Below are 27,584 nucleotides of genomic sequence, written 5' to 3'. Positions count from 1 at the left end.
GTTCCATTCTGTGTCATCTGAGACATCATTGAGTCTGTGTCAGTGTACTTGGCGCCATCTGCTGGTGGCCATATGTAATAAGAGTGAATGATCCTCTCTGCCCATATTTGGAGGACATCCACCTCTGGTTGCAGGGATCTGAATCCTTATACGATTGGTTTAGTGTTCCATGATGCTGGACAACGTACTACATCATTTCCGATGAAGCTATCTGATCCAATAATATGTACAGTGCAAAATTATTAATAAATGATAAAAATGGAACACTTCCGATTTGTCTGCAAATTTCGAAGCACTTGTTCAGTTTTGGTCATAATGCTTACACGCACTGTAAAGTAGAGCTTCTAAGCTTTAAATTGATACCTATTATTAGCTGGTCAAGACTGTAGTTATTAATATAATGATAATATATTTTTTTCTCACCAGTGGGCCCATCCAAGCTTAAATGGTTAAAGGCCAGTGACAGTGTGAATGAAAAGTTCACTTTTTAGTCTACTTTTACAGACCTTGTGAAATCTTAACTGGACAATTGTGTCTTTTAGTTCATGTCTGTTAGCTTTGAGGTCATCTAAAAGTTAAGAAAATAAACTTTCAATCAGTGTTCATTTTTACACAGATTTTGTTTTGACCATTATTTTATACTTTCAACCAAAATGCTCTTCAAGGGTACGTTTACACGACAAAGATGTACTAAAAACAGAAACGTTTTTCCTTTGCGTTTTTGAAAAGTTTCGCATACAGACGACAACGCTATCAAAACGATCCCCATTCACACGGATCTGTGAAAACGACTAAAAGCGCTGTATTATGGATGCCAAACCAGTATTTGGCGATGTCACTTTGTAAAGAAACACTACACGCCTGCGCACATAAGCATTCTTCCACAGAGCGGTGAATACATACAATAAAGATGGCGAAAGCATCGAGCAATTTTGTCTGGACGGACGATGAGTTTGCTTTATTACTACAATTACTTTGCTGGAGAAGCGTCAATAAACTCAAAATCTTGAGCAGCACAAACACAGTCCTGTAGTCCGCCATTGTAGTTTTGAATGTCTCGCGCATTGTTTTGAAGTACTCGCACGCTTGCCTATAGACTGAACACGTAATACACGTGCGCATGACGTCATCGTTTTCACAAACTTGCACTTTGAAACCCGTTTTCAGGCCCCAAAACGCCGTTGTCGTGTAAATGAATAGCCAAAACGCATAAAAAGTTTTCAGTTTTTAGTTGAAAACGTTGTCATGAAACGACCCCTAAGTTTATAAACAAGGGACGAATATAAAAAAAATTTATGTGGTTATCAACATTATGTCACAAATGCTGCCGTTTGAGCTAATTTGTATTGAAAATGGAAGCAGTCTTGACTCTCGGCGATTGTTTATTTAACGGGTTAATAATGAGGACTAATGAATGAAAGAACAGAAAAGTTCTACTAAGGCATGAATACCTTGAAATCGCCTACTTTATACTTTAATACTTCACATCTGTATTACAGGAATCCAGAGAGTGAAAAATGATACTCGGCCGGTAAAGTCTGTAGTTCACTCAGCTGTGACGTATATAGAATTATGGGAGAATGTCAATGTAAACACCATATGTCAGGAGTTTTATAGCTAGTGTCAGAGGTCTACACATTTCATTGATATTTACCTCTGCGTGTCATTCTTTTGCTTGAATAGAATTAAAACTCAACCTCCTGCTGTCTGAGATATCTGATCTTTAGTTATGCATTTAATAGAGGGATGTTATGATATTTATCATTCTCACTCAGTGGGTTTCATTCAATAACGGTGCCAAATTTAAATGGGTTTCATTTAACATCCCAAACAGAACTGACAACCATATTCTTCTGTTGTGAGGATGGATCCTCCAAAACCTTGTTATAATATGCAGAGTTCTTAACAATATCAATGTCTCTTCTGTATTAATTAAACTGTTTTATGAATAATGTTCCCTGTGATCTGGAACTGTTTTTCTTTTTGTCTTTCTCTGTGGCGAGACTCCAGGTGGGTTGTCAAATGGAGCGAGAACCTTCGCAGTTGACGGAATGCTGTGACTACCAAAGTACAGCAAAAATTCATTGCCTTGCTTTAAAATGAATGTTAATTAATTTCTAGCACTTCAAAGAAGGCCAGGTTGGAAAGCTCTCAAAGAGTAGAATACAACCAGCCTATTTGTTTTACTCACAGACAAAAATATAGCAAGTAATAGCTAAGTATATGTCTTTGACATACATTTCTCATGTGAACAGGTGTTGCTGATGTGCTGCATTTTCGCTCATAACTTTAATTATCACATACCGTTACTTACAGGAGGCGATTATCTTTAAAACGAGTCCACACACAAGGTAATCGGGTGAATAGATCATTAGATAATCCACATGAAGCACAGTGTGCACACAGCATTTTGCTCTCTGGTTTTAGCTTTCCTGGATCAGATGATGTCATCGGAAATGCCGTAGCATCATGGAACACTAAACCAATTGAATTTGGGTTCAGAGTGCTCCAACCAGTGGTGATAGTCCTCCATATTTGGTCAGAGAGTCTTGTGATCAATCACTGTAATTACATATGGCCACCAGGAGATGGTGCCAAATACACCACACAGATTCAATGATGACTCAAATGGCACAGAATGAAACTCATTCAGTGAAATCTCATTATTAAAATCATGCTATGCAAACCTTTAGTCATTGTTGTGTTTGCATGTGTAATTGTTCTTATGTACCATTACTATGTTTTGTTTGTTTGGAGAAGCTTTTGGACACTTGGAAATGTTTTCGGACCAGAATATGTAAGAATATCAATACAGTGCTGACCTATAAACACTGTAAATATCAGCTGATTGAACTACAGATCCATGACTGCATTACAGCTCTACAACACTAAACTACAGAGTAGTACTACTTTATATATTTCATGTATTGTAGCAACACGGTCATATACTTTCAACAGTGTGTTGTTTTTGTGGAAGCATTTTACATATCTTGAACACATTCCTAAAGGTAAACCCGTCATTAAACCTGTTGATGGTCTGTTATTGATCTAAACTGTTTGTGTTGTGTTTTCAGTGGCAGACTTTGGTATCGCTGAGTTGCCCAACGCTCTCAACGTGGTGGAGGAGAAATTATCAGAGACGGAGCGCAAACGCAGACATGCAAAGAAAGAAGACTACAACATCGAGGTGCTGCTGGCTGTGGACGACTCAGTCGTGCGTTTCCACGGCAAAGAACACGTACAGAACTACGTCTTAACGCTCATGAATATAGTAAGTGACTGATATTGTGTTTTCACACACATGCACTCTTTAAAATACATTTATACATAATATTTGAGGTTGAAGTGGCGGTTTCCGCTAGATTCGGTTAAATCTTAAACCAAATAAGCCTCTGAAATTATTATTTATTTAAAGGTGGAGTGGTGATAGACTGATATATGGGCCAGACCGATTAATCTGTCGATATTTAGACATTTTGGTCAATAACTGATTAACAAAATCTCACTTCCCTCATTGTTTCAGTTCCAAAATCTATCGACAGTCTTGTCAATGGAAAGTATTTTTTCTTACACCTTTTCTCCAATAAACAAATGGATAGGTTCTGCGATTAAAAAAAAAAGTACAGTATTTTAACTTCCAAAAAAATTACACATTTCACCTTTAAAGCAGAACATTTATCATAAGGCCCTTTGACATTCACGTGCAGAATATGAATTATAGATATCTATAATTAAATTTTTACTAGTCAAATTGGAAAATCTTGATATCAGTATTAGAATTGCTAGTAGTAAAAATGCAAATTGTTTATATCAGTCATTACACTTGCACTAGTAAAAACCTTAATTCTTGATATCAAAAATGACATTATTACTCCCAGAAATACCCATTATTGATATCAAAAATGGAATTTCAACTAGTAAAAAACGTAAATATTTATTATATCTGTAACTGCAATTTCACTAGTAGAATTTCATAATGAGCTGTCATTTACTTTTGATAAAAATGCAATTGCAACTTTTGATATCGGAAATGGGTAACAAGTAACAATGTAATTACTGATATAAAAAAGTATTAATTTTACTAGTAAGTAGTACAATGCTGATATATATATTTGTAATTTTAACTAGTAGCAAATTAATTAATTTTATATATATATATATACATATATATATTATACTACTTACTAGTAAAATTAATACTTTTTATATCAGTAATTACATTGTTACTAGTGCAAATGCCCATTTCCGATATCAAAATTTGAATTACTATTTAACTAGTAAAAATTCACATTTTCGATACATGAAATTTAGTTAAATTTGGAAATCTGGAAATGGATTTTAGATATTAATAAATTGAAGACTAATTGTAGATATCTTAAAAGGCTTTCTAACTAGTTACAGTCGTATTATAGATATCTGAAAATAATATTGCCACTACAGATATCAAAAATTTGCATTTTTACTACTTACAGTAACTCCCCAAAGGGGGTGCTCTATTGCGGAAAAAGATTACATTTTAAATGTTAAAGTCCCCGTATACATAAGTCAGGCATATGAGGTATCCTTTGAAAGCTTAGAACCTGAACTTTTCAGATATATCCATCACTTCTGCATTTGTTACATAAAATAAAGAAATAAGGCCTCAAAACATTTGCATTGAAAATTAGCGCCCCATAGATGTAATGGGGTAGAAATTTTATATGAAAATAAAAGTCTTTCACGTAGCAAATAAATGGTCAAGTCATATATCAAATGAAAGCTCTCATTCTCAGGAATGTGACTGTATAGTTTATTTTGTTGCCCTAATACCACAGTTCGAACGATTTTCAAAAGAATCACAAATTGAAATATGATTTCCGTAAGTCATCAAATACAAACATCTCTTTTATGTGCCGATAACTGATGCTGTAAGCCCCAAATAGCTAAAAACTTGATATCTACTTTTTCCTTAGGCAGTTTTCTAAATAAATGAGCCATTGTTTACTTGTCTGTGAGCTTGCTTGGCTGAATAATCCAATGTTATATCTTAGATGTCTAGAACAAAATATGCCATCCAGCAGGAAAATCATGAAAAAAATCATCAGAAAAGTATGTTTGTATTGATGATACAATATTATATATCATTGCAAAGGGGAGGAGCTTTTTAATGACATCTAGATTGAGCTTCTAGTCCACTCAGAGACCGAGATATTCAATGAAATAATGAGGGTGGTGCTTGAACTGAAAATTAGACTGAATGTCTATGGACGAGCACATCTGTGAGGGATAAAATGTGTTACAGCGCCACCTACATTTCAGATCTGTATATTGTGATGGAATGGATAGAGAGAGAAATATTTTTTACTTGTGCTTGCTGCCATCTAGTGGAATAAAATTAGACTTTTCAAAGTGAGATTGAGTGAACAAAACCAGAGTAACATGTTTACAAATTTGGGACAACAAAAGTGCATTTTAACTAGTACAATTAAAAATGTATTTTAACTTGTGGAATTTGTTGATATCTATAATTCATATCCTGCTCATGATTAAACAACAAAAGACCTTGTGATAGAACATTTCTCTGTCGACAACCGTAGAAAGCAGTCATTACTTTTTACCCATGGTTCACTTCTCCTGACCCGTCAGTGTGTTTAAAGTGTTTCCCGCTGCTATTGGGCATCCTGCACCCAGCATGTCTTCGGTGGGATTACCAGAGAGAGAAAAAACCTGTTAAATACACATTCCACTAGGTCCTGCCTCCTTAATCTACTTACCAGCAGAAAATCCTCCAGTCAGATTGGTTTCACTCTGTAACAGTTACCCACAGTTCGGCCCCACTAGACTGATGACTGACCCTATGGAGACCAGAGATCATGAGTTCAACATAACCAACACAAGGAATAGTTTGCGTTGATGCATAACGTATAATATTTATACATATATATTTTTATCTTTTTAAATAAAGGAGTGTATTCAAGTGCATATTATACATTTTTGTTGTGGGATTAATTAAATGTCTACATGTCTTTTTCATTGGCTGACCAGTTGGCTTTTCGTTGTTGTGCTTGAACAAAATTGCTACGTTACAATGAATACAACTCTGCAATACACTATACTGTAGCATCGCCATATGTTTCCATCATTATTGGTCTTGTGTGTGTATGGCGTACACAAACGAGTCAAATCACCCTCGGCTCTGTCGTTAAGCTTCTCTGTTCAGCATTGTAGGTGTCGTACCACCTGGAGAGTTCTGTACAAAGCCAGCAGGTCGCCTCCTCACAATGCTGGTGTTGTTTACGGTGCTTGAAATGATCCAGGTTTTGTCCTGTATTGGTGTGATGCTGAACACTAATTATCATAATTTTCAAATGGGCTGCAAAAATATATGTAGGTAAATATAGCTCTTTATTACTCTGTCTTGTTGTGTAATGGTACATCATTTTTTTTTTTTCTCCCCAATTTGGGATGCCCAATTCCCAATGCGCTCTAAGTCCTCGTGATGGTGTAGTGACTCGCCTCAATCCGGGTGTCGGAGGACGAATCCCAGTTGCCTCCGCGTCTGAGACCGTCAATCCGTGCATCTTATCACGTGGCTTGTTGAGCATGTTGCCGTGGAGACCTAGCGCGTGTGGAGGCTTCATGCTATTCTCCGCGGCATCCACGCACAACTCACCACGTGCCCCACTGAGAGCAAGAACCACATTATAGCGACCACGAGGAGGTTACCCCATGTGACTCTACCCTCCCTAGCAACCAGGCCAATTTGGTTGCTTAGGAGACCTGGCTGGAGTCACTCAGCATGCCCTGGATTCAAACCTGCGATGGTGTGGTAGTGTATAATGGTACACATTAATGAATATAATTAAATATAATTCTTGTGTTCATTTAATATAATTTAGTGTAAGTCTTCACCCAATTTATTGTTTAAGTAATGTCATACCTCCTCAACAAGCTGCACAATTTGAGTTGGTATTCACTATAACTCTATGTACTTTATATTTTCAAATACATATTTTAAAAAGTTTGTAATGGAACCCAAGGAGACTGTTTAAAAACATTCTCATTTTTTAGCAAGCTCTTTGTTGAAGATCCAAAACAAGCCAAGTTAAATGGGTCATCATGAAACCGGGCTGAGAAATAACAGTTCAGACCCGGTTTGAGGTCAGTGGAGTTCTTTACTCAATATTACTCACGTAGGTTTGTAGTATTATCCACCAGTGGCCTTATTACTGGCTGCATATTCTGTTCACCTCCTGTCAGAGAATGAAAAATGTGTTTTTATATCCTGTTGGCTGTCAGACATTCACTTTAGCCGGTGATGGACGGCGTGACATGCGTTTATATGTGTTCTGCTGAAACTGTAGGTGAACTCACTGGGGCCTTTTGCCGAAAATAAACACAAAACGGGCCTCTCGTGAAGGTCATCAGACAGGGTCACACCTCATAAATTCAGAAACATGTTTACAATATGGAAAGTGCATGTTTTCAGCACGGAGTGGGGAAGATATTGCAGCCACTTAGAGACTGCTGAGGAAATTGGGGGTTTTGAAAGCTAGTGTTTTCGTCGTACAATGAAGTCTTAAATCAAAAGATCCGAAAATTTACTCTTCATGATATGAGTCCTTTAATTTAAGTAGCACTGAAGAGATGGTTTACTGATTTTCAGGGCTCATTGGGACACTTCAAACGGCATCACCTCTTCATGTCTGGATCATATAACAGCGCTTCAGATCCGCTCGCATCATTCCAGGCGTGTCTGCGTGGCAGGAGGTGAATGCGTCATTGCAGATTCTGTACTGTAAACCTGGACTTAATTACAGTCTGCATACCTTGTCCAGATGGAGAACTACTTTTGTTTTTGCTTGTCCTAAGGTTTAACAGATGTTGGGAAAACCATTTTTTTTACTTCCTGTTTTGTCACACATAAATTCTGCAAGTCCACATTAAATCAAAATGGACCGTATTTGTTTAATACACGTTCCTTGTCTATCAGTGAACGTTTTTCCATAGAAAAACCCATACTGGTATATAGCATCCACTTTTCACGATGCAATCCATTTGTGATGGATGAAAAGAAATCCCGGCCTATGTTTATTTTTTTTGTTTATATGTCACATTATGAAAGCCAAATGGGTTGTTTGTAGGGCTGCACATTAAATTAAAACAAAATATAAACCTTGATATGACCTTGTGCGTTTATTAAACCGCAAAGGGCTGCGATTTAAATAATAAAAATGGAAGAATTTATTTCAGTGATATATTGCTATTTTTATGATAATAATAATAATTAAAGCTGCAAGCAGCAATGCGGATTCCTCCTCAAAACTGCAAATTATGTAAAAATGGACGTGGTAGAGACATGTACTTCACACATGTACACAACATTTCATTAATTTGTTATTAAACATTGCAAGAGTCTTCATATGAACTGGTGATTGAATCAAAGTATCGGTTTTATGACTAGTGGATTTGTAAAGCATTATTTTAGCGTTAGCGATAAATAATAGTAAACTGTATTTCTGTCATCTTTTGACATATCAAGGTGAAATTTTGCACAGTACTTCAGAGTGATGTCATCTTGAAGCCTGTTAGAAAAAACATTAGTCAAAATGGCATTAGATTTTTTGGACATGGATATTGAGACAAAGTGGACATTTACATAAATGCGCACCTTTCAGCTGTTTTGTATTGTATTCATTTTTGCTAAATATGAAATTGAAAGACATGTATCCTACACATACATACCGAGTTTCAAGTCAATTGGAGCTATGGTTCAGGAGGAGTAGATTTTTGTCGTTTTAGACAAATTTGTATTGTACAGGAAAATCCATCATGGCGGACTTTATGGGTTCTAGAGGCTTTTTTGTTCCTCATGAGTAATGAGGCATATATACCAAGTTTCAGACATTTTGGACTTATGGGGTGGAAATGGCATCACTTTGAAAATTGACAAATTGGGGCAAATTGGGTAGCGCCACCAATAGGCTCACATGGGCCATTTTTGCTGTGGTAGTTACTCGTGGCCTGTAGTAACAATGTGCCAAATTTCAAAACTTTTTACCAAGGAGATCTTGAGTTATTGGGCAATATAGAGCTACAGGAATAATAATAAGAATACTAACAAAAACAATAGGTTTCCTCCTACCGGAGGAATCCTAATAATTATTATCATACAATAGTAAACTATTTCTGTAATACATTTTATTAATAATAAACAGGTACACAGTGGACATGAGCAATGTGGATAAAATAATAAAAATAAAGTAAAAGAATACTGTGGGGTTTTTTTTCTCTGTTTTATGGTTTTATTTATTATTTTGTTTGTTTGTTCTTGAATGAAAGAGGTCAAAGTTTGTTTTGACATTTTAAGAAGACTCGAGTGTTAACACTGGCTACGTCCACATTAATCCAGATAAATGTGAAAACAGCGTTTTCGTAATGCTTGCTGTCCACATTGCCATTTTCAAATGTTTTCCAAAAGCTGCTTGTCCACACTGAAACGTATGAAAGTGTTTAAATCCCCTTACTGCGCATGTGAAAAATCGGCGTTCCATGGACATCTGAAACGCAATTATCCTCATGATTTGCTGCTGCACAGCATTTCCGAGAACACTTCCCGTCGCCTTTGAAGGAATGCAATGTGAAGGTTGTACAAAGTGTCACAGCCCGTTCATGAGTAAGGGATTGTAACACCTTCCCCAAAAGAAAAGGGATCTACAAGAGACCCAAAACAATTTCTCAAAACACCAAAAACAAAGACAAAACATAAATAGTCCAGTCACCCTTCTGGAAAACTCCAACCTTGATTGCCATCCCCTTTCCAGACTTCAGCAACCAAATAGGAGAGAGCAAACCATTAGGGAGTCACTAGCGCTTAACCAAAGAGGTTAACAAAACTCTTTGGGCAAAAGGGCCTTAGACAATGCGTCAGCCAAAACATTGTCAGACCCTTTAATGCGTCTAATGTCCAGTGCATAGGACTGTAAAAACAGACACCATCTTGTGAGGCGTTGATTTGGACATCGCAAAGAATGTAAATTTGTGAGGGGATTGTGATCAGTGTACACCACCAATGGAACAACTACTGACCCAATATAAACCTCAAAATGTTGCAGGGCCCAAATCAAAGCCAACGCCGCCTCCTCAACCACAGAATAGCTCAGTTGATAAGAGGAGAACTTTTTTGAAAAGTAACTGACAGGACGATCAACACCCTCATCATCAGCCTGAAGTAATACCACTCCTGCACCCACGTTGCTGGCATCAACACACAACTTAAAAGGCCAATAAAAATGTGGTGCCGCCAACACTAGAGCAGAAGTGAGAAGCAATTTGGCCGCTTCAAAAGCTTGCTGGCAGGCGTCCAATTAAACGCAGCCTTAGCTTTAAGCAGATCGGTTAAAGGGGCAACTACAGTGGAAAAGTTCTTTAAATACCTACTACAGTAGCCCAACAGTCCCAAGAAACGCATCAACTCTTTCTTGGTTGTCGAAGAGGGAAAATGATCAATAGCGTCAACCTTGGCACGCACAGGTCACACACTCTCCTGTCCAACCACCTTTCCAAGGTATGTCACTGTCGCCTTGGCAAACTCACACTTGACCAAGTTGGCAGTAAGACGTGGCTCCTCCAGGCAGCTAAACAATGCTGCAATGCGACGCAAGTGCTGTTTCCAGGAGTCACTAACAATGATGACATCATCCAAATAAACAGCCACTCCCTCTAAGCCAAAAACAACTCTATTCATAAGCCGCTGAAATGTTGCGTGGGCATTGCATAAACCAAAACTCATTGTACGAAAATAATCCTGCAGATGTAATAAAAGCAGAAATATCTTGTGCACGTGTTGTCAAAGGGACCAATAGCCCTTCAGTAGATCTAATTTACTCACGAATTTGGCAGCCCCAACTAGGCTGACAATCCTCCATGTGGGGAAGGGGAAAAGAGTTAGGTTTAGTCACCCTGTTCACCTTCCCATAGTCAGTACAAAAACTAAACATGTCATCAGATTTACTTACCAACAAGCAGGGTGATGCCCAGCTTGAGAACGACGGCTGTGCAATATCATGGTCAAAAATATACTGCATCAACTTCAGCATCAAGATACTTGCACTTCACTGGGGAAACGCTATAGAAACGTTGGCAGATGGGCTCAGCATCACCAATGTCAATATCATATTCCACCCAGTGTGTACAAGACAGTACATCAGCAAACAAAACAGAATACCGTTTAATAAGGCTAACCAGATCAGCACATTGTGAATCAGTCAAATGGGCTAACAATGCATCCAGATTATTAATAGACAAATTTTTTAAATGACCGAGCAACACAGCCTCATCTGGAGGAGAAACTCTCTCATCCACCTCATTCCCCAAAGAAGTAGTGCATGAGAGTCTCAGCTAGAAGAGCAAATTTAACATCAGTAGTCCCCACATCCCACAACCTAGAAGAACATTTGAACGGTTGTAGGGTTTTAACAAATTAATATGAATCAATTGTGTAGACTTCCTCCGTTTAGGAGTAGCGATCAGATAATTCAAATCAGAAATCTTTTCCACTACAGTAAATGGGCCAGAATACTGGTCTTGAAAAGGTGAACCATCAATTGGCAAAAGAGACAAAACCTGGTCACCAGGAGAAAACTGTCAGCATTCACCTTGTCGATCAAAAAGAGACTTCATTTTTGACCGAGATGTAAGAAGCTTTTCTTTTGCTAACTTACCCACTTCATAAAGTCTGCACCTGAAATCATTCACATAGTTTATCAAATTTTGAGGAGGCACAGTCTCTGTCCAATTGTCCCGCAACACTGCTAATGGACCACAAACACCAGGTCATTCGGACTGAAACCAGTGCTCTCCTGACAAACTTCTCGTGCCACCAACATCAGCCACGGTAATCCCTCTTCCCAATCTCCATCCATTTCAGTGCAATAAGCACGCAGCAAGGACTTCAACGTTTGGTGAAAACGTTCCAAAGCACCTTGGCTTTGGGGATGATAGGCACTTGCTTAAAATGCAGTGTTCGAACACCTGTGAAAACACATGAGAGTTAGACCCCTGATCACTCTGTATAATCTTTGGAATACCAAAGATTGATCTAAATTGAGTCAAAGCTTTCACCACAGATCTTGCCATAATCGTGTGGAGAGGTTACGCTGCAAGGTACCCTGAAGTGGCACACATAACAGTAAGCAGGTAAGTACTGCAAGACTTCGATCTGGGCAATGGGCCCACACAGTCAACAATCAGGTGCTCAAAAGTTTGACTCATCACAGAAATGGGGGACAATGGAGCAGGGCTTATTTTCTGATTCTGTTCCCCAGTTAATTGATAGGTATGACATGTTTTGATGTACAGTTTCGGCCAAAAGAAATGTAGGATGCAGTCATAGGTTTTTTTTAACACCCAAATGTCCAGCAATAACATCGTAGGAGGTCTGCAAAACTAAAGGACGAAACTTAGCTGCATAATAGGGTCACCTGCAAAACTGCTACCATGAGGAACCCATTTCCTCATCAGCAACCTGTCCTGCAAAAATAACCACGAGCAACATCTCGAGCTTGGTCAAAAGGTAAGGCCCCTTCAAACAAATCAGTCAAAGTAACATCAGCTCACTGTTCCTGAATCAATTCAGAACGAGGGACAGTGAAAGAGTCAGACAAAGAAAACTTTTGCTCATAAAACGTATCAGACCTGGGTACAAGGGAGGAATCATGCTGCTAAGAACTCATGACTCTGGTCACAGCACAAGCTGTAAATACCTCTGGGTACTTCTCAGCACTCTCAACAGGCTCCCCAGATAACAATGGAACAGATGATACCACAAGAGGTGGAGAAACATCAGGCCAAACCCGTCCATCTGCCAAGTTGTTTTCCAGGATTACGTCAACCCCTTCAACTGGCAGTAAGGGACGCAGGCCAACCAAGACTTCCCCATTCACAAGATCAGAAGATAACACTATTTTGTATAAAGGAACAGACAAAGTGGTTAACCCAATTCCCCGAATAAGGACACTGGTCCCAGTATCACTTACCTGGGAAAATGGCAGTACAGATTGTAAGACAAAAGACTCTGAAGCCCCTTTATCTCTCAAAGGTTTGACTGGAATCTTTTCGTCACTTCCAATCAAAGACACATAACCATTTGTAATAAATGGAGCATACTCGAAGTCTCTAACAGCGTTCACGACATTAGAATGTTCTTCGCAGGCAGACTTAACAGAACTAATAGTTGCAGGCGCCACGAGCACAGCAGGCTTAAATTAGCATTCTTATGTGTCATACAATCAGTTTTAAGATCAGACAGCTCCTTACTTTTACGAGACTCACCAAAACTAAGCTCATGAGTCAAAACATACTCATCAGTGAGCACAGCATCTTCCATGTTAAATTTATGCTCACTTATATAACTAGCCATTCGAGCGGGCACAGAAATGTTTAATTGTTCAAGCACAATTAAATCACACAATTCTTCTAATGCTTGTACCTCAGATGCAGCACACCAATGATTGAACAGGGTGGTGAGCTCTCTGGCAAACTCAATGTGAGCTTCATTCACCCCTTTGGACAAAGTTCTAAACTTTTGGCGGTATGCTTCTGGTACCAGTTCATAAGCTTTTAGAACAGCGTCTTAACCGTAGTGTAATTTTCACTCTCTGATACCGGCAAAGCGGAGTAAACCTCTTGAGCCTTAACTGTAAAAACACATTGTAAAAGTAGTGTTCGCTCTTCATCAGGCCAACCTTTTGCATCAGCCACACGCTCAACCGCAAATTTCCAACGGTGTCAAATGAAGGATCACCCTGAGAAAAATCAGCAGGACTCTCATTAACAAGTTTACCAGATCTAAACGATATCTTTGGAGATCGAGGTTTGTTTGCTCAGTTTTACGCTTTTCATGTTCAAGTTCTAACTTCATACGCTCTTGTTCAAGCTGCAACATAAAAAGTCTCTCTTGCTGCTCAAACGTTAAAGAGCATGCCAAACTTCCAGAGGGAGTAGATGTTATTTTAGTAACTGCTTGCCCTGACTCTACGGCTAAAAGTACACCACTATCTATTATATTAGCTTTTGAGTATTTCTTTAGCGGTGTCTTTTAATCCTTCAATCTCATAATGCTCAGCAATTTTCAATAACTGATCTTTTGTACATGACTTAAGCAGCGCTTCAGACGGCAAACGAATGAAATCTTGTACCAAGTTAGCCGTAGTATTAAAATTACGCCAGTTATACTCAAACATCAGATAAAGTGATCATAAAGGCCAAAACAGGAGGGATTAAGTAAAGAACAAGGTTCCCCACTCCTACCTAGACACAAGACACTAACTAACTTCATTCTAGTCTTCATGCAGTTACTGGTGAGGGGTATTTATGAACTTATGACTCCAAAGTTTCCTGAAAAAACATCTTAAGCTAAGTTGGTTTGCAGGTCTCAACTGGTTTCCCAGTCTGGTCAGGCTGGTATGGTTTGCTGGCTTTAGAGGGGTTTTTGTCAGATTTGGAGACCAACTAAAACCAGTAAACCTGCTAGATTGGTGTACGCTGTTATTTTCAGCAGGTGTGGCTTGTTGCATCATATTTTTCCATCAAGATTTTTCACAAACTACAACAATCTCAAATAGAGCAGAACTGAATTGCTTTTGAAAGGCAAATACTGAAGCTCATTAAATCAGATATGATTTAGATGGTCAAAGCTTGAGTTCATAGAGACGATGTCAACACCGAGAAGCTGTTTAGACGATCCGACAGACGAGTGCTGAGAAAATGATGTTTGATTATTATCATGTGCAAAGGGCAGAAGTTAAGAGATGGAGAGAGGAACGTGTTTAAAAAGATGCTCATTGGGTGTTATCACTATGATGTATTTTTGAGTAATTCTTTTAGACATTTTAGACAGTTTTATTCATTAGTATCACTTCTCAGACATTCAAGATTAAAGGCTGTTTCTGATCTTATTAGTAAAATATTTTTGGTCCATTTTCACAGAAGAGAAAAACTATCAATTTTAAATATATATATATTTGCTTAAATTTCATTTTGTCATTTGTCAAAGTACATAGCATATAGCTTGCCTCAAAGCTAACAGATATCAACTAAACATGACAAAACACCAATTTTAAAGCATCATGTTTCCCATTTTGGGTTTGTTTGTGTATTTATTACGGATGTGGCCGATAATATTATTGCGCAGGTAGTGGAATTACCAGCGTTATTTTCAACATGTGACCATGAAAGAGTTTTAAAAGCCAAGCTATTATGTCACGTCCCTCTGTGAGGATTGTTTCTATGCACCGTGTTAGATTGTTTTGTGGCTCGTTTTAATCGGGATCATCTGCTGTAAGTAATAATATGCCGTTTTCCATATTCTGTTTATGTTTCATGAAGTAATAAACATGTTTGCATTGTGTATTTTGTTGTTTAATGTTTGTTACGCTGTTAATCCATCGTATTATTTTGATTTAATTTATTATTACATCTTTTTGAAGTTCATTATTGTCTTGCTTAACTTTAGTGATTCATCAGGATTACCATAAATACTCAATTTCTGCAAGTGTAGTGTCATTATTTCTCATTCAAATTAGTATACATCTGTAATATAGACACACTTCTAGTTCATGTTACATCCACTAAACCTTAAATAGCAGCAGTTAAGAGTTGGTCAGATTGTGAAAATCTGCTTTTAAATGACATCTCTTTTGTTTCAAGTAAGTATTTTGTAATGAATTAGCTAGCAGCTCCAATTTAAAGGGTTAAAATGAAAAAAGTAACATTAGTGTTTGTCGGTATCTGCAACAATTAGCTGTGCATTTTCGGTTATCGGCCCACAAATTCCATAGCGGTGCATCAGATAACCATTAACCCTTTAAGCTCTGAGGGTGTTTTTAAAGATTTCCTGTTTCAGTGGCATACCCAAAATTAAAGGCTTATACTGTAACTCGACAAAAAAACAAAAACAAAAACAAAAAAAAACATTAAGTATCATTGTAAAGAAAACTTTTCCATTTTTTTTATGATGTAGATTATGATACAGTCTGCGACTCTAAGCCTAAGAAACTGCTGAAAAAAAAGTAAAATCTAGCAAAAAATTTACTTTTTTCTTATTTTTATGATTTTTCATTATACGTATATCTCTGGGTGTAAATACGGTGGCTCTGAAAAACTTTCGCTTTGTTCCCAATTATTTCAACTGTATCTGAGAAAAGTTTTGTGTTGATACGACAAAGCGATCAAAAGTTACAGCATTGCAAATATAATTTATCATAGTGTCCAAAAGCCTCTCCAAACAAATCAAACATAATAATTGTACATAAGAACTAATTACACATGCAAACACAACAATGACTAAAGGTTTGCATAGCATGCAGACATGATTTTAGTAATGAGATTTCACAGAATGAGTTTCATTCTGTGTCATTTGAGTCATCATTGAGTCTGTGTTGTGTATTTGGCGCCATCTCCTGGTGGCCAGATGTAACATTGTGCTTCATGTGGATTATCTAATGATCTATGCATCTGATTACCTTGTGTGTGGGTTTGTTTGAAAGATAATCACCTTATCTAAGTAATGTTATGTGATATTTTATGTTCTGTTTATTTTTTGTGAAGCTATAAGTGAAAATGTGGCATAAAATCAACATAATTGTCAAAGACATATTCTTAGCTATTACTCGCTATATTTTTTGTCTGTGAGTAAGACAAATAGGCTGGTTGTATTCTGCTCTTTGAGAGCTTTCCAACAACATATGACACATGACTATTTGATGAGTTTGATGTTTTTTTGCTTATTATAATATGTACAGTGCAACATTTTCTTTTTTATATAAATTATCAAAACGGAACATTTCTGATTTGTCTGCAAATTTCAGAGCACTCATTCAGTTTTGGTCATAATGTCTACATGCATTGGAAAGTAGAGCTTCTAAGATTTTAAACAGTACCTATTTTTTGTTGGTCAAGACTGTAGTTGTCAATATTTTGACAATTAGCTTAAAGGGTTAATTCGCAGATAACTGTTGCCCAACAACCGCTAATGTTACATTTTGGTTTTAACCCTTTAAATTCGAACTGCTTGCTAATTACTTACAAAGTACTACAAGAGGATATAACAGTAACTGATTCCTTCAACGTTATTTTACCCATAATCCCCCTGTCTGATTTTCAGTCTTCACTGTTACATTTCAGCCAGACTCAAAACCAGTATAAACACACAAAAACAACTCAGAGGAAATGATGAGTGCATTTGTAAACTCTACGACTCCGCACGCAGATAATGTTTTGAATGTTCTGACTTTCAGTCTATTCTATTTATGGACAAATATCTTTGGTCAAGTTGTGCCAACATGTTTTTGAGGATGGTGCGACTGACTTGAACAGGTTCAGATTAATGCAGAGTTTTGTTTAAATTCCTATAACTATTTATATACACAAGACTGTGGGATAAGCCAGCATTTTTTTGTCGGTCAGACATTTTTGGCATTGCATAATAGCAAAATTATGGTGAATGCCTGACAATTTCTTAAAAAGACATTATACAGTAAATGAGTTCCACAAAAAACAACTGTTTTCAGTTCACTGAGGTCAAAAGAATTCCAGCCTCGTCTCGGTCCTCACAGCACTCAAGGAATCTTGAGCCTCACATTATTCAAGGAATATTTCATCCAAAAGTGAAAATACACCTAGCATCTTGGTTAGCATACTAAAACACAGGATGTGAAACTCTAGTTATATACTGTCCCTGTTTTTGTGTCCCTACAAAGTCTAAATTAGAGCTGTCAGAATTAACGCGTTAATGCATGCGATTAATTAAAAACGTTTAACATGATAATTTTTCTTAATCGCGATTAACGCATTTACCGTTAATATGGCATAAACACTTGTGAGAAGGGAGTCATTACACTGACTCACACTTCACAAACAGACACAGCACCAGAGCCCTTCTACCAAGATAAGCCTATAAGCTAAGCATGAAATAGCATAACGCTGCGGTCCCATTGGCATTCTATGGGCGGTACTGTCATAATACTCTCCTATTATAGAGCCACGGAGGTTGCTATCTCAATAAATAAAATAATCTCTGACAGTGCTTCCCTGTCGGTGATAAAATGATGGAGAAAGGAGCTCTTAGCACTGTACGATGTACAAAACAAGCCCAGATGGGACTTTTAAGGCGGATTTTAATTACCAAAGAAGCAAGTCACGATTGCTGTAACAAAGTGGATAGCCACAGTCTACCGGCAGATTAATATTATGGAGGATGACAGATTAAGGGATTTAATGCCCATTGAAATGAATATGCAACCTATGGGAAAACTAGTTTTTTCAAAAGTCAACCTCCCACTTAGACTTTGGTAAACGTTCGAATTGGTGCTATTTTAGTGCATTTCTTGTGGAAGGCTTTGTTTGGAAAATGTTAATAAAGCAATATATTGCAACATATTGTTTTGTTTTCTTTCCTAAAATGGAAATAAATGCATTTTGACAAGAAAATAAGCATATATATTGTAAAATTTCACTTTCAAAATCTGCGATTAATCGTGATTAACTACAAAACATATGCGATTAATCGCGATTAAAAATTTTAATCGACTGACAGCACTAGTCTAAATATATACTTTAGTACTGGATGATTACCGTTTTCATATACTATGGTATTTTCATGGTACTTTCTTGTTATTACACATCCCTCAATGCTGCATTTACACTTTTATATTGCTAGCAGCACGTTTGCATTAGCACAGACATTGTTAGTGTCTCTTTCTGTCGGTGATTGTTGACAGCTGTGTTTGTCTAGTTTCGGTTTTCAAAACCCAAACTTCTTTTGCCATTATGATGTTTGTAACAGTGCCAACAGTGACTTAAAAGCGTCAGACTCCAGAATATTCTTTGAGTTTCTGGGTTGGGTTGCACCAGCTGTGCGTAAGGTCTCACGTAAGTTGGGACGTAAAGTTCACACTAAGGGCTTAGTAACTACTAGTTAGTTTGTAACTAAGTCAGTGCTTAATTTAGTGGCATAACCTGCTCTTAAGGCAAGACTTAACTAGTAGGTCTTAAGCTGTCAGTAAAGTAATGCGTGGTCGCATAATATGACGTTTACATGTATTGATCCAATAAGCAACCTTCAAATTTGTACACAGATGTTTTAAAAAGCTCAGTTTATATGTAGGGTTACGTTCTACCTAAGTTTAATGGTGCAACGCTCACATATTTAGTAGTGCGTAAATTGTGACTTAGTGCCCATTTACGCCACAACTAGGCTAAGTTGTAACTTACGTATAGCCGGTGCGTCCGGCCCCTGGAGAACAGCTGAAAATGTTGGAGAGTTTGGACTAAACAGAAGGAAATTAACAACATGAAATCAGAATAGACTGTTTTATACTTTCTTAATATACTGTACATACAGTTGTGCTCAAAAGTTTGCATACCCTTGGAGAATTGGTAATATATGTACCATTTTTAAAGAAAACATGAGTGAGCAGGCAAAACACATTTCTTTTATTTCTTATGGGATTCATATTCAACTGTAGGTTATAACAGAATGACACAATCATAAAACAAAACATGGCAATACAGAAAAAAATGAAATGACCCTTGTTCAAAAGTCTGCATACCCTTAGTTCTTAATACTGTGTATTGCCCCCTTTAGCATCAATGACAGCGTGCAGTCTTTTGTAATAGTTGTTTATGAGGCCCCAAATTCTTGCAGGTGGTATAGCTGCCCATTCGTCTTGGCAAAATGCCTCCAGGTCATGCAAAGTCTTTGGTCGTCTTGCATGAACCGCACGTTTGAGATCTCCCCAGAGTGGCTCGATGATATTAAGGTCAGGAGACTGTGATGGCCACTCCAGAACCTTCACCTTTTTCTGCTGTAACCACTGGAGGGTCAACTTGACCTTGTGCTTAGGGTCATTGTCATGCTGGAAAGTCCAAGAGCGTCCCATGCGCAGCTTTCGTGCAGAAGAATATAAATTGTCTGGCAGTATTTTCTGATAACATGCTGCATTCATCTTGCCATCAATTTTCACAAGATTCCCCGTGCCTTTAGAGCTCACACCCCCCAAAACATCAGTGAGCCACCACCATGCTTCACAGTGGGGATGGTATTCTTTTCACTATAGGCCTTGTTGACCCCTCTCCAAACATAGCGCTTATGGTTGTGACCATAAAGCTCTATTTTGGTCTCGTCACTCCAAATTACAGTGTGCCAGAAGCTGTGAGGCATGTCAAGGTGATGTCGGGCATATTGTAACTGGGCTTTTTTGTGGCATTGGTGCAGTAAAGGCTTCTTTCTGGCAACTCGAACATACAGCTCATTTTTGTTCAAGTATCGTCGTATTGTGCTCCTTGAAACAACCACACCGTCTTTTTCCAGAGCAGCCTGTATTTCTCCTGAGGTTACCTGTGGGGTTTTTCTTTGTATCCCGAACAATTCTTCTGGCTGAAATCTTTCTTGGTCTACCTGACCTTGGCTTGGTATCAAGAGATCCCCAAATTTTCCACTTCTTAATAAGTGATTGAACAGTACTGACTGGCATTTTCAAGGCTTTGGATATCTTTTTATATCCTTTTCCATCTTTATAAAGTTCCATTACCTTGTTACGCAGGTCTTTTGACAGTTCTTTTCTGCTCCCCATGGCTCAGTATCTAGCCTGCTCAGTGCATCCACGTGAGAGCTAACAAACTCATTGACTGTTTATACACAGACACTAATTGCAATTTAAAAAGCCACAGGTGTGGGAAATTAACCTTTAATTGCCATTTAAACCTGTGTGTGTCACCTTGTGCGTCTGTAACAAGGCCAAACATTCAAGGGTATGTAAACTTTTGATCAGGGCCATTTGGGTGATTTCTGTTATCATTATGATTTAAAAAGGAGCCAAACAACTATGTGATAATAAATGGCTTCATATGATCACTATCCTTAAATAAAAGACAGTTTTTTGCATCATCAGTCATATTTTCAAAATCAATGCCAAAATGTCACAATTTCTGCCAGGGTATGCAAACTTTTGAGCACAACTGTGTCTGTATTTATTGTGAATGATTCATCGTGCACGTTATTCTAAATAAACAATGTTTTTCCTCTAAAAGTCCTTCCTGTTAATCAGTAGTCGAATAGGCATACACAAGTATTCATGAATAGGCTGTGAATTCTGTTTCATGTCTCCTTTTAAGTATTATCAGTTTTCAGTGTAACTGGTCAAACGTTTTGGGGTTGTGTATTGATTTCTCTCTATCTTTCTCTTTCACACAGGTTGATGAAATCTACCATGATGAATCTCTGGGAACAAACATCAACATTGTGCTTGTGCGAATGATTTTGGTGGGATATCGTCAAGTGAGTGTAGAATTTTTCCAAACTTCAACTGGGTTTATTAATAAGTGTGTCAAGTTAAACCTACAGTTTATACTCTGTTTTAGAGACTATTATACTTAAAAATCACAAATGCATATAGACGCTAAGAAGCCTTACATCATGCTCTCAGCAAGTACGATTGAGCAAGTTTCCAGTAACATGTAATTAAAACTGAAGCCAAAAATACTGAAAAATCTCAGCCAATCAGAACTCTTTTGATGTTCAGTTATGTGGAGTGTGATTTTTGAAACAATTTACATGATACATACATAATCAAATAACAATTACATTTTGATGAATACAATGTACAATGAAAATGTTTTATATAATAATTGTAATATTTTTTTATTTTATATATATATATATATATATATATATATATATATATATATATATATATGTATATCTGTTACTTAGGACATTTCATGTAATTTTACGGTAAAATATTGTAAAAAAAAAATTTTTAAGTCAAAAGTATGATTTACCTTATAGTTAACAGTACAAATTTATATTATATTTAACAAGAAAATACATGTAATTTTACAGTAAAATATTGTAAAGAAATATTTTTTACAAATAAAAAGTGTGATTTAAGTTAAGTAAATATGTATATTATATTTAACAAGAAAATACATGTAATTTTACAGTAAAATATTGTAAAGAAATATTTTTTACAAATAAAAAGTGTGATTTAAGTTAAGTAAATATGTATATTATATTTAACAAGAAAATACATGTAATTTTACAGTAAAATATTGTAAAAAAAATTACAAATAAAAAGTATGATTTAAGTTACAATTAACTGTAAATATGTATATTATGTTTAACAAGACAGTACATGTACTTTTATTTTAAAGTTTTGTAAAAAAAAAAAAAAAAAAATTTAGAAGTTAAAATATGATGTACCTCATAGTTTACAAAATTTATAGTATGTTTAGCAAGACAATACATGTAATTTTACGGTAAAATATTGTAAAAAAATGTTTTTTACAAATAAAAAGTATGATTTACTTTACAATTAACAGTGAAAATGTATATTACTGTATGTTTAGAAAGACAATACATGTAATTTACGGTAAAATATTGAACAAAAGTTTTTTTGAAGTCAAGAGTATGATTTACCTTATAGTTAACAGTAAAAATGTATATTATATTTAGCAAGAAAATACATGTAATTTTACGGTAAAATATTGTAATAAAATTTTTTTTTAAGTCAAAAGTATGATTTACCTTATAGTTAACAGTAAAAATTTATATAATATTTAACAAGAAAATACATGTAATTTTACAGTAAAATATTGTAAAAAAAATAAAAATTATTACAAATAAAAAGTATGATTTAACTTATAATTAACAGTGAATATGTATATTATGTTTAACAAGACAATACATGTACTTTTATTTTAAAGTATTATATATATATATATATAAGGTTTTTTAGAAGTTAAAAAATGATGTACCTTATAGTTTACAAAATGTATATTATGTTTAACAACACATGTAATTTTACTGTAAAATATTGAAAGAATTTTGTAAAAATTTAAAAAGTATTATTCACCTTTTAGTTAATGAAGAAAATGCGTATTTTGTTTAGCAAGACAATTCATGTAATTTTACGGTAAACTATTGTTTAAATAATGGTGAAAAACAATAACTGGGCATTCCCAGAAGCTCCTGTGTGACCCATCACATTTGATCATATTTTATTGAAATATTTATGTTACTTCTTATTTCTGATATTAGGACTTTGTACACTGGGGTGTTTAATGCCACATTTTATGTTGTTTCGTTAATGTTTATTGCATTATTTAATGTAGTGAACAGTCAAATATACAGGCACCAAAATGCCATCTCGTAATGGCTGAAAAATGCTCACTGTATTTTTATGCTGAATTTGTGGCACAGCAGCCAGTTTTATACAGTAAATGTAACTGGATTTTTTTTTTACAGTGAATATTCGTTGTGCATGTAAACACAGTCAGTGAAAGAGATTTACATCCAATAATGAGAGACTCTGAGTTGTGTTGTCAATCCAAAAAAGCTCAAAAAAGTGTGTATGTGTCGCCCTGCTTCCCAGGAGGCATTAAAGCATTCCACTTGACTCTGTGTCATGCATGCTGAAAGATTAATGCTGACAACGTACGCCAGCGTAAATGCAACAACACGTCAATCCAGCGCGCATAAGGCCTCATTACACACGAGATGCTGCATATATATTTATTACAACAGATTTACTTTTTTTTACGTGTCACTTCAGAGGTGTAGTTTATGATTTATACTAGTATGAGTTTATACTTTGATGTGAAATGTATTTTTTATTTTCATTATTCCAGTACATGGCATTTTACTGTCATGGATAAACATGGGCACATGTTCTTTGTCGCCACACGTCCATCACGCCTGCTCAGAAAACTTTGACAGCTGGCAGAACACAACACTGTTTTAAGAAAATGCAGAGAGTTTAGTCTGCCAGGAAACCAGTTCAACCAAGGTGCCGGGTTGAAACAGTAAGCACTAATTAGGAAGAAATAGTTGACAAAGTTTGTGAGCTTAGTGACGTCAAATTGTTAAAATATAGAGTTGTGATCTCAAAATAGCAAGTAAACTAGATATCCAAAAGCAGAACTGTATTCTACTCTGTTTGTGTTCTTAATTAATATTTATAAATATTAAATATTTATGAAAATAAACACAGATAAATCAAATATTATTATTCGTTATTTATGTGAAATAATCAACTTTTGACAGTACAGAAATTCTCAATGTCTACGCATTTTCCGCTTTTTTCCTGTGTTTTTTGGTACAAATGTGTCATTATATTATTTGAATATTTTTCACGGTGGTCTATTATTTTGGTATCGTCTACTTCAGATTAACCCGTCCCTAAACGGCATTTAAAAACGAAACGAATCAGAGAATCGCTGCCAACAAAGTGCGTGAAAAGAGCTCTGCAGTGACCGCCAACTCCTATGATGCACTGTGAATGACGCCATCGAGTCTCTCTCACTACACTCTCAAACTACTTATTTGTATATATCTGCATATTTGGCTAAATACATTAAATATATTGATTCTGCACTTATAATTAACAACTTTAGATCTATAGTTAATTTTTCATTTGATTTCGTCATTCGCAATGCTTCACGGGATTGTAGTTCATTCCCTCATGAAAGACATTAAGTTCACAGTCTTGTATCTTTTTCAAATACTTTTGTGCTTCAAATCAAAGTTTGTAATGTTGTGATTCACCTCGGAACTGGTTAGTTTGGTTCATGGCTGACAACTCTTTTATAAAGGATTTTATGAAATCCCTATGGAAGAAATGAATGGGTAAAATACGACTGAAAAAGGGGGTGGGCAACGTTGCACTCTATAGTCAAATGCTAGTTCATTAGTTTTATAGCTGCTTTAGTTGTAAACACTTACAGAGACATTAAAGCCAGATATACTGTATATTATAAAGTTTTCTGTACTTTGTGTTGTTTCAAGTGCTATTAGAGGTCTGTACTGTGTTTAGTCTGGCTTTGAGACATTTGTTGATATAGTTTGGAAGCTGAACAAAAAGCTAGTCACAATCTCATTACAGCTTCTGTTCGCCTTCAGATCTGTTTGTAGCCGAAGGCAATTTGTGCTAAACAAACTGCTAAATGTCCTCAAATACCCTGTCTTTCTTACAAAGAACATTTATTGTCCAGAAATTGCTCTTTCATTGCTCATGAGACTTAGTAGAGTTCTCATTCCTGTTTCTTTTAAAGTATCAACTTTGCCTCCAACGTTTCTCCTTAAATGTATCAAGGGAAATAAAAGTTGAGGAAAAGAGTAACTTTTCACCAGGTCTTCATTATTTATTTTTGGTACTTTTCAAATGTCTTTTATATACAGATTTGACTGTTTTAGCATTTAGACCCAGACTTTCAATGTTAAACTAAGAAAATACAGATTATTACGTGTTTAAAGCTATGATCATCTAAACAAAGAGTGAAATAAACATAAACCATTTCAATATTTATTGTGTGAAAATGACTTCTTGGTCAATAACAAATAAGGTTGTCCAAGGTGATAAAAAGGAAATATCTTTAAAACACATGTGTAAAGTTTCTAGAAATTTAATGTTGGTTATACAATTGAAAAAAATATGTCAAGCATTTTCTGCAAATAAAATAAATAAATATACACTGGCGGCCATAAGTTTGGAATAATATACAGCTTTTGCTCTTATGGAAAGAAATTGGTACTTTTATTCACCAAAGTGGCATTCAGCTGATCACAATGTATAGTCAGGGCATTAATAACATGAAAAATGACTATTACAATATGAAAAAAACTACTTCAAAGAGTTCTCATCAAAAACGTGCAGCAATGACAGCTTTGCAGATCCTTGTTATTCTAGCTGTCAGTTTGTCCAGATACTCAGGTGACATTTCACCCCACACTTCCTGTAGCACTTGCCATAGATGTGGCTGTCTTGTCAGACACTTCTCACACACCTTACAGTCTAGCTGATCCCACAAAAGCTCAATGGGGTTAAGATCCATAACACTCTTTTCCAATTATCTGTTGTCCAATGTCTGTGTTTCTTTGCCCACTCTAACCTTTTCTTTTTGTTTTTCTGTTTCAAAAGTGGCTTTTTCTTTGCAATTCTTCCCATAAGGCCTGCACCCCTGAGTCTTCTCTTTACTGTTGGACATGAAACTGGTGTTGAGCGGGTAGAATTCAATGAAGCTGTCAGCTGAGGACATGTGAGGTGTCTATTTCTCAAACTAGAGACTCTGATGTACTTATCCTCTTGTTTAGTTGTACATCTGGTCTTCCACATCTCTTTCTGTCCTTGTTAGAGCCAGTTGTCCTTTGTCTTTGAAGACTGTAGTGTACACCTTTGTATGAAATCTTCAGTTTTTTGGGCAATTTCAAGCAAATTCAAGCCTTCATTCCTCAACACAATGATTGACTGATGAGTTTCTAGAGAAAGCTGTTTTGCCATTTTTGACCTAATATTGACCTTAAGACACGCCAGTCTATTGCATACTGTAGCAACTCAAAAACAAACACAAAGACAATGTTAAGCTTCATTTAATGAACCAAATATCTTTCAGCTGTGTTTGATATAATGGCAAGTGATTTTCTAGTACCAAATGATCAATTTATCATGATTACTCAAGGATAAGGTGTTGGAGTGATGGCTGCTGTCTAGATTTGATCAAAAATGACTTTTTTCAAATAGCGATGGTGCTGTTTTTTACATCAGTAATGTCCTGACTATACATTGTGATCAGTTGAATGCCACTTTGGTGAATTAAAGTACCAATTTCCTTCTGAAACAGCAAAATCTGTACATTATTCAAACTTTTGGCCACCAGTGTATATACAGTATATATACGTATATACTGTATGTATTATATATGTAATGACTTGAAACATGAAGCATTTCTTCTGGTGTAATTGTGAAATAAAAGGTATTAAAATACTTTCCTTGCAGCTTGAATACATGAGTGTTGGCAACTTAACCCTATAACGCCATGTGTATTAAATATGATACACAACATTTGACGGCTCCTGTTTAACTCTCTGTTTAAGCTGACGAGCCAGACAACCTATGGTATGTAAGTTTCACATGTTTATGGCACCATCTAGTGGTTATATGTGAAAAAAGTGGTTTCAATGTTTATATCGATCTATTTAAAATGCTGGCGGACTTGCAGGGAAAGTGACTCTTATGTTGGGATAAATGACAGCTTATTTTAATAAAGTAAAAGTGACAGTAATGATTATATTGTTACTGATATTTTACAAAGAGTATTTGCTGAATATAAGCAACTTGTGCTTGGTTAAAATTTTGTATATTATTTTATTGAAAAAGCCCCTTTGAAATGCATGTATCAAATGTGATACAACAGGCTTTTGAGGAATATCTCTCAATCATCATTACATTACATTCATGCACACCACAAAAACAAAATCACAGAGCTTTGAAAAATCTGACATTTACATTTTATAAGATATATTTAAAGTGCAAACTAATATTTTTGTGTAGTTTCATATATGTAGCCTGCTCTGTCATTATAAAGGTCGCATTATTTTACATTACAAGCTATTATGATGTCATCTTACCATAAGTTCATGAGACCCAGTGAAAAAAGGTTTACAATTTCCTTTTAAATATCAATATAGTGTTTGGTGCATAAAATACATGTGATAAAAATTGTTTATTGAAAAAATATTTTATATCAATAAACGGTGTCAGCTCAACATT

General features: G+C 36.0%; 1 protein-coding gene across 3 annotated transcripts in view; it reads left to right on the top strand.

Moving 5' to 3' along the window:
• Window positions 1-27,584, top strand: part of LOC127423504 (A disintegrin and metalloproteinase with thrombospondin motifs 14-like) — a 97,145-nt gene that overhangs the window by 29,378 nt on the left and 40,183 nt on the right. For all 3 annotated transcript variants that reach the window (XM_051667870.1, XM_051667871.1, XM_051667869.1), the window contains exons 4-5: window positions 3,075-3,271; window positions 21,233-21,316. In XM_051667870.1, the coding sequence (XP_051523830.1) occupies window positions 3,075-3,271; window positions 21,233-21,316 (281 nt within the window). The remainder of the gene's footprint in view (window positions 1-3,074; window positions 3,272-21,232; window positions 21,317-27,584) is intronic.

This window comes from Myxocyprinus asiaticus, chromosome 32 (assembly GCF_019703515.2).
Source record: "Myxocyprinus asiaticus isolate MX2 ecotype Aquarium Trade chromosome 32, UBuf_Myxa_2, whole genome shotgun sequence".
NCBI classification, from domain to species: Eukaryota; Metazoa; Chordata; class Actinopteri; order Cypriniformes; family Catostomidae; genus Myxocyprinus; species Myxocyprinus asiaticus.
Note: the sequence above shows the minus strand (reverse complement) of the source record. Positions and strands in the feature narration are given on the sequence as shown.